This window comes from Carcharhinus amblyrhynchos, chromosome 23 (assembly GCF_965287045.1).
Source record: "Carcharhinus amblyrhynchos chromosome 23, sCarAmb.v2.hapA, whole genome shotgun sequence".
Classification (NCBI taxonomy): domain Eukaryota; kingdom Metazoa; phylum Chordata; class Chondrichthyes; order Carcharhiniformes; family Carcharhinidae; genus Carcharhinus; species Carcharhinus amblyrhynchos.
Window position 1 is genome coordinate 42,789,124 of NC_137346.1, and position 15,276 is coordinate 42,804,399.

The 15,276-nt window shown below is 50.2% G+C and overlaps 1 protein-coding gene across 1 annotated transcript in view; it reads right to left on the reverse strand.

Moving 5' to 3' along the window:
- LOC145357234 (sphingosine-1-phosphate transporter SPNS2-like) overlaps nt 1-15,276 on the reverse strand; it is a 115,782-nt gene that overhangs the window by 67,979 nt on the left and 32,527 nt on the right. The window contains exon 2 of the mRNA XM_080210397.1: nt 13,407-13,472. Within this exon, the coding sequence (XP_080066523.1) occupies nt 13,407-13,472 (66 nt within the window). The remainder of the gene's footprint in view (nt 1-13,406; nt 13,473-15,276) is intronic.

A 15,276-nucleotide genomic window follows, 5' to 3' on the forward strand; every position in this document is an offset into this window, starting at 1 on the left:
CTAATAACAATTATGGATATTCATTTGGTTAAAACTTATTTATTACCGTCACAGGAGGCTTAGACTAACACTGCAATGAAGTTACTGTGAAAATCCCCTAGTTTCCACACTCCGGCGCCTGTCCGGGTACACTGAGGGAGAATTTAGCACCCTAACCAGCACATCATAGAATCATAGAACCCTACAGTGCAGAAAGAGGCCATTCAGCCCATCGAGTCTGCACCGAACACAATCCCACCCAGGCCCTACCCCCATATCCCTACATATTATACCCACTAATCCCTCTAACCTACACATCCCTGGACACTAAGGGGCTATTTCTTAGCACGGCCAATCAACCTAATCTGCACATCTTTGGACCGTGGGAGGAAACCGGAGCACCCGGAGGAAACCCACGCAGACACGGGGAGAACGTGCAGACTCCGCACAGTGACCCGAGCTGGGAATCGAACCCGTGTCCCCGGCGCTGTGAGGCAGCAGTGTTAACCATTGCGCCGCCACGCAGCCCACATCCACCAGTGGAGATGGTTTGTGAGGTGCCCAAAGTTGAAAGTGTTTGACTGCCGCAATTATCTAAAATCCCTTCAATTAATCGAAAGATGCTGGTAACAAGATGGTGACTGGTTTGAAGAAATCCAATATCGATGGGAGGCTGTTAACATCCAATGGAAATTAGCTTTATTGCTGGAAACACCTGACTAAAATCTAAAACTGAAATCTAAAAATCTAAGAAAAGTCTAAAATCTAAAAAATCTAAAATCTAAGAAAAATCTAAAATTTAAAATCTAAAAAAATTTAAAATCTAAAACTGAAATCTAAACTCCATCAGTTCGAATTCAACAATCAGCTGGAGAATTAAATAGCTGGCTTTATGTAAATAGATCTCTCTCTGACTGAAATGGACTAGCTGCATTAATCTGACTATTCTTAGCTGAATCCCTGCAGTGCAGAAGGAGGCCATTCAGCCCGTCAAGCCTGCACCTGCTCCCTGACAGCGCATTTCACCCAGGCCCATCCCCCTGCCCTATCCGGAGGAAACTCACGCAGACAGGAGGAGAACGTGCAAACACTCACCCAAGGCTGGAATCGAACCTGGGTCCCTGGCACTGTAAGGCAGCAGCGCTAATCACTGCGCTGCCTTATTGCTTCACAACATCCAATTTACAAGATTTAGTTCCACCACTTGTCTCAACCTGTCCACGTCTCTGTTTACTCTCTCCACTAGCAAGTAATGTAAATCCTATCGCCCCTCCCCATTCCCATGTGCGTGTTTACCCTCTGCGGGCAAATAGCCCAAATCACATCGCCCGTCCCCGTCCCCATGTGTGTGTTTTACCCTCTGCGGGCAAATGGCCAGAATCACATCACCCCTCCCCGTCCCCATCTCCCCTTCCATCATTTCATTTGTAACAATCAGTAGAATGGGTGGCTCAAAACTCTTAAAATAACTGACCCTTTTCCTGTCTAACACTGACACACACATCCTCAGCCTCCCATCTAGTGACTCCAGCTTTCCTGGACAGCTGCCAACACCGAGACTATTTTTACAGAAAGGGGATTTAACGCAGGCCACGAGCTCCAGACTGGTATCACTATTGCCTGTCACCTCTAGAGATGATAAGAAGAGTCCCAGTGTTGCTTCCTCCCTACGGGCGCCGGTCATGAATCCACCACCTCTCACTCACGGAGAGATGGTCAGGGGCTTTCGTCATGGCAACTTCATGGTTTTGGGGACCAGTGAATTTCTTGAGCACTTTGGTCGAGAGTTTCAAGTTTCTAGGTATTCAGATCACCAATAACCTATCCTGGTCCCTCCACGCCGACACTATAGTTAAGAATGCCCAACAAAACCTCTATTTTCACAGAAGACTAAGGAAATTTGGCATTTTGGCTACAACTCTCACTGACTTTTATAGATACATCGTAGAAAGCATTCTTTCTGGATTTATCACAGCTTGGTCTGGGCTCCTGCTCTGCCCAATACAGCAAGAAACTACAAAGGGTCATGAATGTAGCCCAGTCCATCACGCAAACCAGCCTCCCATCCATTGACTCTGTCTACACTTCCTGCTGCCTTGGAAAAGCAGCCAACACAACGCAGGATCCCACGGATCCCGGACATTCTCTCTTCCACCTTCTTCCGTCAGGAAAAAGATAGAAAAGTTGAGGTCACGTACCAACTGACTCAAGAACAGCTTCTTCCCTGCTGCCGTCAGACTTTTGAATGGACCTACCTCGCATTGAGTTGATCTTTCTCTACACCCTAGCTATGACTGTAACACTACACTCTCTCCTCTCCTTCTCTATGAGTGGTAACTTTGCCTGTATAGCGCGCAAGAACCAATAATTATCACTGTATTCTAATACATATGACAATAATATATCAAATCAAGTTAAAGGGCCAATGTTGCAATTGGATGTCTCTCGCTGGGTCTACAATGATTGGTGGATCTCCCCTCCCTCGGGGGTCAGGAGAAAGTGACTTTCTCCAAAAGTAGATGAGTGATGCAGTTAAAATTCTCACCCTTGTTCTCTAATCCCCATGTATAGGGCATTGGTGAGGCCGCAGCTGGAGTACTGTGTGCAGTTTTGGTTGCCACACTTACGCAAGGATATTTTGGCTTGGAGGGAGTGCAGAGGAGGTTTACTAGGCTGATACCAGAGTTGAGGGGGTTGAGCTATGAGCAGAGACTGAATAAACTAGGCTTGTACTCGTTAGAGTTTAGAAGAATGAGGGGAGATCTCATTGAGACATATAAGATGATGAATGGGATGGATAGGATAGAGGTGGAGAGGCTCTTCCTGCTCAGAAAGGACAGTAGGACTAGAGGGCACAGCCTCAAGATAAAGGGGGGGCGGTTTAGAACGGAGTTGAGGAGGAACTTCTTCACTCAAAGGGTGGTGAGTCTCTGGAATTCTCTGCCCGTTGAAGTGGTGGAGGCTACCTCGCTAAGTATTTTTAAGACGCGGGTTGATGGGTTTTTGATAAGCGAGGGGATTAAGGGTTATGGGGTGAGGGCGGGAAAGTGGAACTGAGACACGACAGATCAGCCATGATCTTATTGAATGGCGGGGCAGGCTCGAGGGGCTAGATGGCCTACTCCTGCTCCTATTTCTTATGTTCTTATGACCTCCCCATATCTCCAGCTTCACTCCACCATCAGCAGATGAACCTTCTGCCATCTGGACCCTCAGCTCTGGAGTTCCCTCCCTAAAGCTCCCAGCTTCCCTTTCCTCAAAAAACCCATCTCCTGCTCATCCCGCTTATTGGCTGGGATTTTCCAGTCCCGCCAGTTGGATGCAGTGTGCCAGCCGGAGACTTCGATGGGACTGGAAGATCCCGCCAGTGGGTGACACGACTGGGTTATCTGACCTGTTTGTGTTATACAAGTGTTGCTGTCCGGATTGGTATTGGGATCTGCAGTTTCAAGAGCTTGATGGAGCCCCAGCTAGGGACAGACGCGTGGGTCCGCAGAGGGGAATGATACAATGGGTCACCCCATCAGGTGCCACCTGGAGGGGGTGACAGAATAGTGTTGTCCAAATAAGGAATGGATGGCATACTGAACAAACTTAACGCACTTAGAACATAGAACATTACAGCACAGTACACGCCCTCCGACCCTCGATGTTGTGCCGACCAGTGGAACCAATCTAATGACCCTCTAACCTAAACTATTCCAATGTTATCCATATGCCTATCCACTGAATGCCCTTAAAGTTGGTGGGTCCACAACTGCTGCAGGCAGGGCATTCCACGCCCTCTGAGTAAAGAACCTACCTCTGACATCTGTCCTATAATTACCACCCCTCTATGTCCCCTCGTGTTAGCCATCACCATCCGAGGGAAAAGGCTCTCACTGTCCACCCTATCCAATCCTTTGATCATCTTGTATGCCTCAATCAGGTCACCTCATAACCTTCTTCTCTCCAATGAAAATAACCTCAAGTCCCTCGGCCTTTCCTTCCCACCATACCAGCCAACATCCTGGTAAACCTCCTCTGCACCCTTTCCAATGCCTCCACATCTTTCTTATAATGCGGTGACCAGAACTGTATGCAATACTCCAAGTGCAGCCGCACCAGAGTTTTGTACAGTTGTAACATGACCTCACGGCTCCGAAATTCAATCCCTCTACCAATAACAAGTTAGAGGGCAATTTGCCCCTCAAGTGTTGAGTAAATGTGAGGTTAGAATCACACAGACCTCCAGGATCTCACCAATTACAAATCTCTCTGTGCTTAACTGACCATCGGTCAAATTCCTGGAACTCCCTCTGTAACTGCACTGTGGGTGTACCTACCCCACATGGACAGCAGTGGTTCAAGATAGCAGCTCAGCACCAGAATTTAAAGTTTACGACTTAGTGCCACATGCACACTGCAATGAAAATCCCCTAGTCGCCACACTGCGGTGCATGTTCGGGTACACTGAGGGAGAATTTAGCATGGCCAATGCGTCTAATCAGTACGTCCTTCAGACTGTAGGAGGAAACCGGAGCACCCGGAAGGAACCCACGCAGACACAGGGAGAATGTGCAGGCTCCACACAGACAGTGACCCAAGCCAGGAATCGAACCTGGGTCCCTGGTGCTTTGGGCAGCAGTGCTAACCACTGTGCCACTGTGCTGCCTCCACATGGTGACCACCTTCTCAAGGGGCAGTTCGGGATAGGCAATAAATGCTGGCCAGGCTCGTGGCACCCACATCTCGTAAATGGATTAAAAAGAGCTCGGATATCATTGGATATCAAATCCGGTATTGGTCCTGGGTGGCACCCGGAATGAAAACCGACACTGGTCTCTCATATTCTCAGCGTGATGGCATTGAGGGCAAGTGTAGCACCTCAGTCTTCTCTCCCAGATGGGAAAAACTGATTCAGCAAAAATGTAAGGATCAAATGGGGTGCCACGGTAGCACAGTGGGTTAGCACTGCTGCCTCACAGCTCCAGGGACCCGGGTTCGAATCCCGGCTCGGGTCACTGTCTGTGTGGCGTTTGCACATTCTCCTCGTGTCCGTGTGGGTTTCCTTAGGGACTTGGGTTTGATTCCCGGCTCGGGTCACTGCGTGGAGTTCGCACATCCTCCTCGTGTCTGCGCGGGTTTCCTCAGGGACCCGGGTTCGATTCCCAGCTCGGGTCACTGTCTGCTTGGAGTTCGCACATCCTCCTCGTGTCTGCGTGGGTTTCCTCCGGGTGCTCCGGTTTCCTCCCACAGTGCAAAGATGTGCGGGTTAGGTTGATGCATAAAAAATTGCCCCTTAGTGTCCTGGGATGTGTAGGTTGGAGGGATTAGTGGGTATAATATATGGGGGTAGGGCTTGGGTGGGATTGTATTGGGTGCAGATTTGATGGACCGAAGGGCCTCTTTCTGTACTGTAGGGGTCTAAGAAAGCTCAGGCCTGTCTGTTCCTTATGATAGATTCACCCAAAGTGACCCCCTCTACCCCGACCATAACTGCCTGAATAATAACTAAAGGTCACTTTCGCTAACTAGCAGGTCACGATCTTTAATATTATTCCTCCTGTTCTATCCCGAGATGTTACATACGTTTAATTATTTGTCTAATACAAGCTGCAAATCTTACTTGGGCCTGCAAAGAGCTGACTGCTGGGCTTAGGTTGAAGTTGTCACTCACTGGAGTAATCAGATCTCCTGGAATGGACAATCTCCAGACTCCGTCCGTGCTAGCTTCCACAGTGGGATGACTCGGCATTTTGGCCTTCCCCTGAACTTTCAGCTTGACGAGTTTCTCTTTTTATCAACTCCTTCCAGAGCAGGACTGCCAGTTCTATCTGGGTGTGTTGACCGCACACTATCTTCCATCACACTCCCAAACTCCCACCATTGGTCACACGGCACGTCTGTTCTCGTCGTGATTGGCCAACCCCTTGGCCAATCGGAAACCAAGCCCTCTCCTTGTTAGCTGATTGGACGTTTCTGGATGCTCGGCCGTCCCATCGCCCCATCTGCAGTATTTTCAGAACCGCTCCAACAGAAGTGTCCAAAGATAATGACGATAAAACTCCACAATATTCCCCCTGAGTTGTTTACAGCCATGTTGAGGCATTACATCTCTGATTCCAGGAGAGTTGGTTTTCTTTGAGGCCTCCAAAGGCTCTCGTTCTCCGGTCGAGCCAGTAAGCCTATAACCTGTCATAAGAACATAAGAAATAGGAGCAGGAGTAGGCCATCTAGCCCCTCGAGCCTGCCCCGCCATTCAATAAGATCATGGCTGATCTGAAGTGGATCAGTTCCACTTTCCCGCTTTCTCCCCTTAATTCCCTTATCGATCAGGAATCTATCGACCCGTGACTTAAATATATTCAGCGAGGTAGCCTCCACCACTTCAATGGGCAGAGAATTCCAGAGATTCACCACCCTTTGAGTGAAGAAGTTCCTCCTCAACTCTGATCTAAACTGCCCCCTCCTTATCTTGAGGCTGTGCCCTCTAGTCCTGCTATCCTTTCTAAGCGGGAAGAATCTCTCTACCTCTACCCTATCCATCCCCTTCATTATCGTATACGTCTCTATAAGATCCCCCCTCATCCTTCTAAACTCCAACGAGTACAGACCCAGTCTATTCAATCTCTCCTCGTAAGCTAACCAAACTGGGGCAGCGTCTAGAATGGACAACTTCACACAGTTTTCAACGCGGTGTCACCCACCATTTCCCAACTTTTCCCTTTCATGGCTTGGGAATGAAGCTCAGAAGGAGTTTGCAATTAGAGAGCGCCTTGCATGATGGGCATCCTGACATCTCTTCGCTGCCAATGAAGGATTTCTGAAGTCTAGTCACCTTTGTAATGTTTGGGAACACGGCAACCAAAACAGCAAGAACTCACAGACAGCAATAATAACCCAGATACTGCCTTTGTGATGTTGGCCAACAGATTATATACCCGGGGTAACCACCTCCCCTACTCTCCTTAGAATAACGCCTCGGGGTCTCACTTTAACATCCCATTGGGAAGATCGTGCCTCTTTCTATAGATCGGCACTCCCTGAGCGCTGCCCCAGAGTGTCGGTTAGGATTATGTTGGAGTCTTTGGCATCAGACTCGAAACCACGACTCAGAGATGATTTGTTAATGGTTATAAAAACACAAGCTGACATCTGAAACGGTGGCTCGCACCTCAACTGAAACTGAATGTTGGCTCACGAACAGTGCCTTTAAGGGACAATGATATTACGTGTGTTCAGAGCTCAGGACTTATATTGATAAGAGCGACAATTTCCTCTCCAACAAGGCTGTGCTAAGGACAAGCACTCCCTGTGCCAGTTCAAATACTGCTCGCTCAGTGCTTTCGTCAAAGAATTATTTGATGATCTGAGCTCCTTCCAAGAATGACTCACAGTGCAGTAGCTATAAGGCTGTTCCAAATACACTTGCGTCTTCTCATTCCACCCAATAATTGGTTGATTTCTGATGGTGGGTTTGCCCGCCTGAGGTTCCCCTGCGGCACGCAGTGGGTCTGAGGCAACCCATCGTGAGAGATCAATGGAGTCACGTTGTCAACCCCAGGAAATCTGAGATTTCCCCTTCTCTGCACATGTTCTCCACGCTGGGAACCCCCACCGCGGGAGTTTCTACATCGGAAAATTCCGACCGTGAGGTCAGGTGACCAAAGCCACGAGAAAGGCGTGGGATTTCCTCCCATGGTCCAAAGGTGTGTAGGTTAGGGGGGATTAGCCATGGTAAATGCGCGGGATTAAGGGAGTTGGCTCTTTCGGACAGTCAGTGCTGAGTTGATGGGCAGAGTGGCCTCCTTCTGCACAGTGGGGGTTCTATCGTTCTATAACTCTGCCCGTGGACAAGAGCGAGTAAACAGGAATCTCCGCTCCCCAGGCCAGGCCTCCATTCCCTCTCTCTTGCCTGGTAACCGGACCGTCAGCGCTGATATTCGCCGCAGTCGGAAAGGTGACGTGGCTCCGTGCACGTTCGAAAATCTAACAATTCCAAGGGTTTAGCTTAATCGTAGAAAGAGAGGCCCCCTTCCTGTAAATCTGCTGAAAACTCCAACCAAACCACATGACACAGGAGAGCTCGATCTGCAGCCCCCCCGTCAAAGATCGAAGGTTAGTCGGTGAGCGATCCGTCAGGGTCAAAGTCTCACCCCCACAACAGCTCCTCATGAAAGTAACCTTCCTCAGGGATCGAATGGTAATGACATTGAAAATGTTTCACCGTGTTAGCAAGGTGCTATATAAATGTAATTTGTTGTACAGTCACAGCCACAGAACGTAACAGGAAAGCTTTAGCCCCTCAGGTGGGGATCGTTTTGACTTTTGGTCAAGAACGTAAAACACCCCACGGAAATAAATCGATCCTTTACCCCAATGGTCGGATGGTAAAATCTTCTGGAAAAGTCCAACCACCCTTGGCGATCCTACCTGACGCACAGCAACTATCAGCTTCCGTGTAACTATCCAGTTAGGGCGACATGGTGATCACAGTGGTCAGCACTGCTGCCTCATAGCAGCAGGGACCCGGGTTCAAATCTGGCCTCCAGTCACTGTCTGTGTGGAGTTTGCACATTCTCCCCGTATCTGCGTGGGTTTCCTCCCACAATCCAAAGGCGTGCGGGTTAGGTGGATTGACTGTGCTAAATTGCGTCCCAAGATGTGTAGTTTAGGGGAGTAAGTAAGTGGCCTTTTTGGGGATAGGGCAGAGGGGAGGAGCGAGATGAAGTTTCAGAGAGCTGGTGCAAGCTCGATGGGCCGAGTGGCCCTCTTCCTGCGCTGTAGGGATTCTGCGAGTTCTGCAGAATTGACGGCAGCTCGGCACTGAGCTGGAATCAGCAGGCAGAGGCACATTTCCTGCACAGACTCTGCCGCAACTTCGAGTTTTAAAAGACTATTGTGTAAAAAGAGTACTCCCGCGTATCCAACTGCGTTGCAAGTCCAGTGAGATCCAGCACAACCGTGTCAGCACCATAAGCAAACCCACACACCAATATATCATCCAGTGCGTGCACTGGGACCACAGTCGCCCTCAGCCAGCTAAACAGCAGGATGATTGCGGGTATAATCTTGCACGTAGGAGAGCTGCTTTTTAAATATATATATTGTACATCAGCTTCTGCCAAGAGATACGCAGGCAGCTTGTTTAGAAGCCCCCTCACTAATAGGATTTGTCTGCCAGAGCAGAAGTGAACCCCCAACGCGGTTCAGTGGGATCAGTCGAGCCGCACCTGTAACAAAACTAAAAGCTGACTCTCTGCACATCCATTACAAGAGGGAGACGGTCGAGGGAGTTTGTGGGAGGGGAGGGAGCCAACTGAGATTGATGAGATCCTGACGTAACACCTCCCACAGACTGAGCTGCCGTCTTTGTCTGAGGGCAGTGAAAACACTGTCAAGGGATGGTGACTTCAAGAAGAATAGTTTCTGACTTAGACTCAAACCATTATACAAGATCGTTATGTTTTTCGGATACGAGGAGTTAAAGTTTCTTTATTTGGCACAAGTCGGTTTAACGCTGCAATGAACTTCCCCTAGTCGCCACACTCCGGCGCCTGTTGGGGCGCACGGAGGGAGAATTTCGCATGGCCAAACTTTCAGATTGTGGGAGGAATCCGGAGGAAACCCACGCAGACATGGGGAGAAGGTGCAAACTCCACACACACACACACACACACACACACACACACACACACACAGTCGCCCAAGCTGGGAATCAGACCCAGGTCCCTGGAACCAGTGCTAACCACTGGAACCGAGAGAAGAGAACAGAGGCCCAGGCGCCCAACACAGATTGGGGCGAATATCAGTGCTGACGGTCCAGTTAGACCGTTCCCATCCGCTGTGCTAAAACAGCAGCGCAGTGGGATGAGAGAATCGCCCCCTCACCTTTTCAGCAATCAACCTGAAGTCTGAAATTTTTTTTTGGTTTATAGAAGTCACCAGTCTCTGCAATAATGTATTAAACCGCTTTGAAAAGTGTCAACACTGAACCGATTCGAGGAGCTGGTGTTAAGAGTTCTCTGGGTAACTGCAATCTGAAAGTACTCAGTCGACCCTTCACACTAACAGCGCTGGACACAATGCAAGCTCTTTAATTACTTGTGCACGAGGAGAACTCCCTCCGCCCAGCACGGAGTGGCTGGAGCAGTTCTGAGTAGACAGGTTATTAATTAGTTGAGGGACGGAGGGCTATGGAGAGGGCAGAAGATGGACATGAGGCCAGGATGAAATTAGCCATAATTGAAATGAACGGCAGTGTAGATTCCAGAGGCTGAGTGCCCTATTCCAGCTCCTATTCTTTATATAATATGCAGGAAACCTGTACCTAGCTGGGGTTCTGGTGAGGTTGTAAAGACAATAAAGTAGACAGCAAGATATATAGGTTAGTTAGGAGGGTTAGCGGGGCAAATACTTGGGGTTATGGGAAAGGGTCTGGTGGACGTTCTGCCAGAGAGTAATGGGCCGAATGGCCTTCTTCTGCATTGTAGGGATTCTATGATTCTATGAACAGGATGGTCATTTGCAGGAGGGGAGATAGGAGTCACCATTGATTCCCTTTTGACCAAGCCTCACCCGCTTATAGACACCCAACCCACTGTGTACATCTACCCAGCTCCTCCCTCTTCCCCTCCTGTCTCCTTTCTGGTTTCCCCTCACCCTCTCACCCCTCCTTCACTCTCCCTCACCTTTCCCTTAGCTCCCCTTTACCCCCTCCCCTCCTGCAATCCCTCTCCCATCCAATACTCTCTTCTCCCTCTCCCTCCCTCGCTCCCTTCCCCCTCTCCCTCCCTCGCTCCCTTCTCCCTCATTCTCTTCTCCCTCTCCCTCCCTCGCTCCCTTCTCCCTCTCCCTCCCTCACTCCCTTCTCCCTCTCCCTCATTTTCTTCTCCCTCTCCCTCCCTCGCTCCCTTCTCCCTCATTCTCTTCTCCCTCTCCCTCCCTCCCTTCTCCCTCTCCCTCCCTCACTCCCTTCTCCCTCTCCCTCATTCTCTTCTCCCTCTCCCTCCCTCGCTCCCTTCTCCCTCTCCCTTCTCCCTCTCCCATTCTCGCTCCCTTCTCCCTCTCCCTCCCTCACTCCCTTCTCCCTCTCCCTCCCTCGCTCCCTTCTCCCTAACTCGCTCCCTTCTCCCTCTCCCTCACTCCCTTCTCCCTCTCCCTCCCTCGCTCCCTTCTCCCTCCCTTGCTCCCTTCCCCCTCTCCCTCCCTCGCTCCCTTCTCCCTCCCTCGCTCCCTTCTCCCTCTCCCTCCCTTCTCCCTCTCCCTCCCTTCTCCCTCTCCCTCCTCCCTCCCTCACTCCCTTCTCCCTCCCTCACTCCCTTCTCCCTCCCTCACTCCCTTCTCTCTCTCTCACTCCCTCCTCCCTCCCCTTACCCTCTCACTCTCCCCTTCTCTCTATTTTAGTGTGTGGGGGCCGGCTGCTACGACACACATCCCCCGCTGCTGAGAGCCATCTCCCAGGTTCAGGGCTGACCAAGGGGGAGGGTGGGGAGGAGGTGGGTTTTTACCTGGGAACGGCCCACAGGCTCTGAGGAACCCCCTGCACTGGTCAAGGGGTTCATTACCTGCAGCATTTAGACCAGAGCTGAGCGTGTGAGGAATGGGAATCCATTTCTGTAATTTCAGAGACCAAACACACTGTTCTTGATTTCAACTTGTCTGTTTCACTTCCTCCATTAATGCCCCATTTCCTCCCTGCTGCAAATCACTGTCTCTGCCTTTTATTTCCTCCTCAGTAATACTTTCACACACACACACTCAGCCTGTCCCAGTGCAGGGCTATTTGCATCCAAGTGATTTAGCTGCACACTACAGCTGCTACTTAGCATAAAGGACTAATTCTCTCCTTTCAGTGGAGAGGAGCAGGTTTGTCCTGAGACGTTATCTGCAAGCCTATTTTCAACCATTTAAACCCACTTGGCGGGGAGGGGGGTGGAAAGAATCTCAGTTCTGTTCTCCTCAGACTAGATTATTTTGTCTTTTCATAATTATTCGATTTTCTCTCACTATTTTAGTGGAATGTTTAGAATCATAGAACAGAAAGAGGCCCGTCGAGTCTGTACCGAACACAATCCCACCCAGGCCCTACCCCCTATCCCTACATATCATACCCACTAATCCCCTCTAACCTACACATCCCTGGACACTGAGGGGCAATTTCTTAGCACGGCCAACCCTTTGGACTGTGGGAGGAAACCGGAGTATCTTGGATTGGCGATGATCCTGGGAATGGTTTGCATTATCCACACAACCCCAACACTGAGAGCGTGAGGGTCATCTGGGAGAGAAACAGGGAAGGGGGTGGATTAGAAATGAGGAGGGGGAAAGAGTCAGTGAAGAAAGGGATGCGGGGGGGGGTGGTTGGAGTTTGGGGGTTGGCATTGTCACTGGGCTAGTAATCCAGAGATTTACTACCATGGTTTACTATCAAATAAACCTGTTGGACTTTAACCTGGGTGTTGTGAGACTTCTTACTGTGTTTACCCCAGTCCAATGCTGGCATCTCCACATCAGTAATCCAGAGAGCCAGGGTAATAATCTAGGGGCCCGGGTTCGAATCCCACCAGGGCAGACGGTGAAATTTGAATTCAGTAAAAATCTGGAATTGGTCCTTGTAGGGGAGAAAGTCTGCCATTGTTACCTGCTCAGGCCTACACCCGACTCTGCGACTGACTCTGAACTTGGGCGACATGGTAACGCAGTGGTGCCTCACAGCACCAGGGACCCGGGTTTAATTCCAGCCTCCATCACTGCCTGTGTGGAGTTTGCACATTCTCCCTGTGTCTGCGTGGGTTTCCTGCGGGTGCTCCGGTTTCCTCCCACACTCCAAAGATGTGCGGGTTAGGTTGATTGGCCATGCTAAAATTGCCTCTTAGTGTCAGGGGATTAGCAGGGTAAATGTTACGGGAATGGGGCCTGGATGGGATTGTGGTTGATGCAGACTTGATGGGCCGAGTGGCCTCCTTCTGTACTGTAGGGATTCTACGCAACGGTCTAGCAAGCGACTCTGTTCAAGGGTATTTAGGGGTGGACAACAAATGCTGGCCTCGAATGAATTAAAACAAGGGAAGCCTAATTTGTTTGTGTAAAGCACCGAGTTCCCACATTCCTTCAACCGAGTGGGAACTGAGAAAACTCGGAGAGATTCCCAAAACACCACCCAGTCTTCATGGCGGTGATCCATCACCCCTAATGTCCCGCGGTGATAAACCCACCCACTTCCCCTCCCTCCCCGTCACAGCCCCTACGCTGCAGGATCCACCCTCACTCAAATTCCTCCCCACCCCCGCGAATTCCAGTCTTAACCCAGCCCAGCCCGCAACCACATTCAGTGAGTTAAGCACAGTGCGTCGCAGGTCACAGCATCATGGCCACGGGCCAGTCACTGCTGGGGTGAACGTTCGCGTGGTCGAGGATAAAGCGGTTCGCGGCTCGCCACTGACCTGTGGGCAGTAACCCGGACTTGCTGTCGCTCACTCTGAAGTGTCTCTGGATGTCGGCCAGTACACCTGAGCACAAATAAAGAGAGTGAATTAGAAGGTTACAAAAGGGCAGAAAGTCATAGAAACTCATTAACGCATTCGGAATCATTTTCTCCGACTCATTAGCAGTAATGAATTCAGTTGATGAGACACGCAACACAGTCACAATTGATGGTCTAGAGAAAGACTCAGCTCATTACGAAGAGATCAGGATTTCAGTCATGCCGGGGGATCCAGTGTTAATAAGAGTCCGCAATTAATCACTGGGCCCGACCGATTCTCAAGGATGCCACAGCACCACCGGCAACCGCTGATGACCACTGTGCCTCACTTCTCATCTCCCCAATCCCAACAGGCACAGGAACAGGCACTTTGGCCCACCAATGCACAGCTTCTCTCCCTCCGTCCGCCTCCCGTTCATGTATCTATCAAGATGAACCTCGGACTAATGTGCCTGTTTCCACTTCCTTCACTGGAAGGGCGTTCCAGGTACCCACCACCCTCTGTGCAAAAAACTTTCTCAAAACCTCTCACCTTGAACCTGTGCCCTCTTGTTGCCAATCCTTCCACCCTGGGAGAAAGTCTCTGACTATCTTGTCCATGCCGCTCATAATTTTGTATCAGGTTGCCCCTCTGCCTCTGTCTTTTCAGTGAAAACAAGTCGAGTTTCTCCGGCCTCTCCTCATAGCTAATCCCTCCAGAGGAGGCAACGTACTAATAAACTTTCTTTGTACTCTCTCCAAAGCATCCACAGCCTTCTGATAAGGTGATGACCAGATCTCACACAATATTTCAAACGCGGCCTAACTAAAGTTTTATACAGCTGTAACATAACTTGCCAACTTTTATACTCGACGCCCCAACTGATGCTGTATGCCTTCTTGGCCACCTTATCCACCTGTGTTGCCACTCTCAGGGATCCATGGACCTGGACGCACAGATCCCTCTGTATGTTAATAGGCTGGCTGCCAACAGCAAAAGTCTACCTTGAGTGTAAGGTCAAGTCGCTACAGATGACCATAGGTTGCTCCCCTCCTTTGAGGGGGGAGAGGTGACTGCTGGTGATTTAACCTGAGGGTCTCCACACCTCAGGTGAGGGGCAACATTGAAAAGGTGAGGTAACCTCAGCCGGTTGAGGCCACACTCTTGGCGTCGCTCTGCGTCAGGGACCAGTCACCCAACCAACTGAGCTAAACCGACTCCCCGAAACTGTTATAGTTGCAACTCAACCCGGGTCAACTGCCTGGAAGGAAGTTCTACTCAACGGTATACCATGAGAATCGCAGGGCCAGATTCTCCAACCTTGCTCGCAGTTGGGAATTCTTCCATCCTGCTGCAGTGAATGGAAATTTAGGAACATTGCAACATAAGAATTGGGAGCAGAAGTGGATAACTCAGCCCTTCCGCCATGACCGATCTCTCCCTGGTCTCCCACCTGTTCCCTATATCCCAGCCCTGTGTCCACCGCCAGTGAGGATAAAGAACATGGCTTGGAGCCCTATGCACAGTTCTGGTCGCCTCACTACAGGAAGGATGTGGAAGCTATTGAGAGAGTGCAGAGGAGATTTACAAGGATGTTGCCTGGATTGGGAGGCATGCCTTATGAGGATAGGTTGAGGGAGCTCGGTCTCTTCTCCCTGGAGAGACGAAGGTTGAGAGGGGACCTGATAGAGGTTTATAAGATGTTGAGAGGTATAAATAGGGTGGATTCTCAGAGGCTATTTCCCAGGGCTGAAATGGTCGCTACGAGAGGACACAGGTTTAAGGTGCTGGGGAGTAGGTACAGAGGAGATGTCAGGGGTAAGTTTTTCACTCAGAGGGTGGTGAGTGG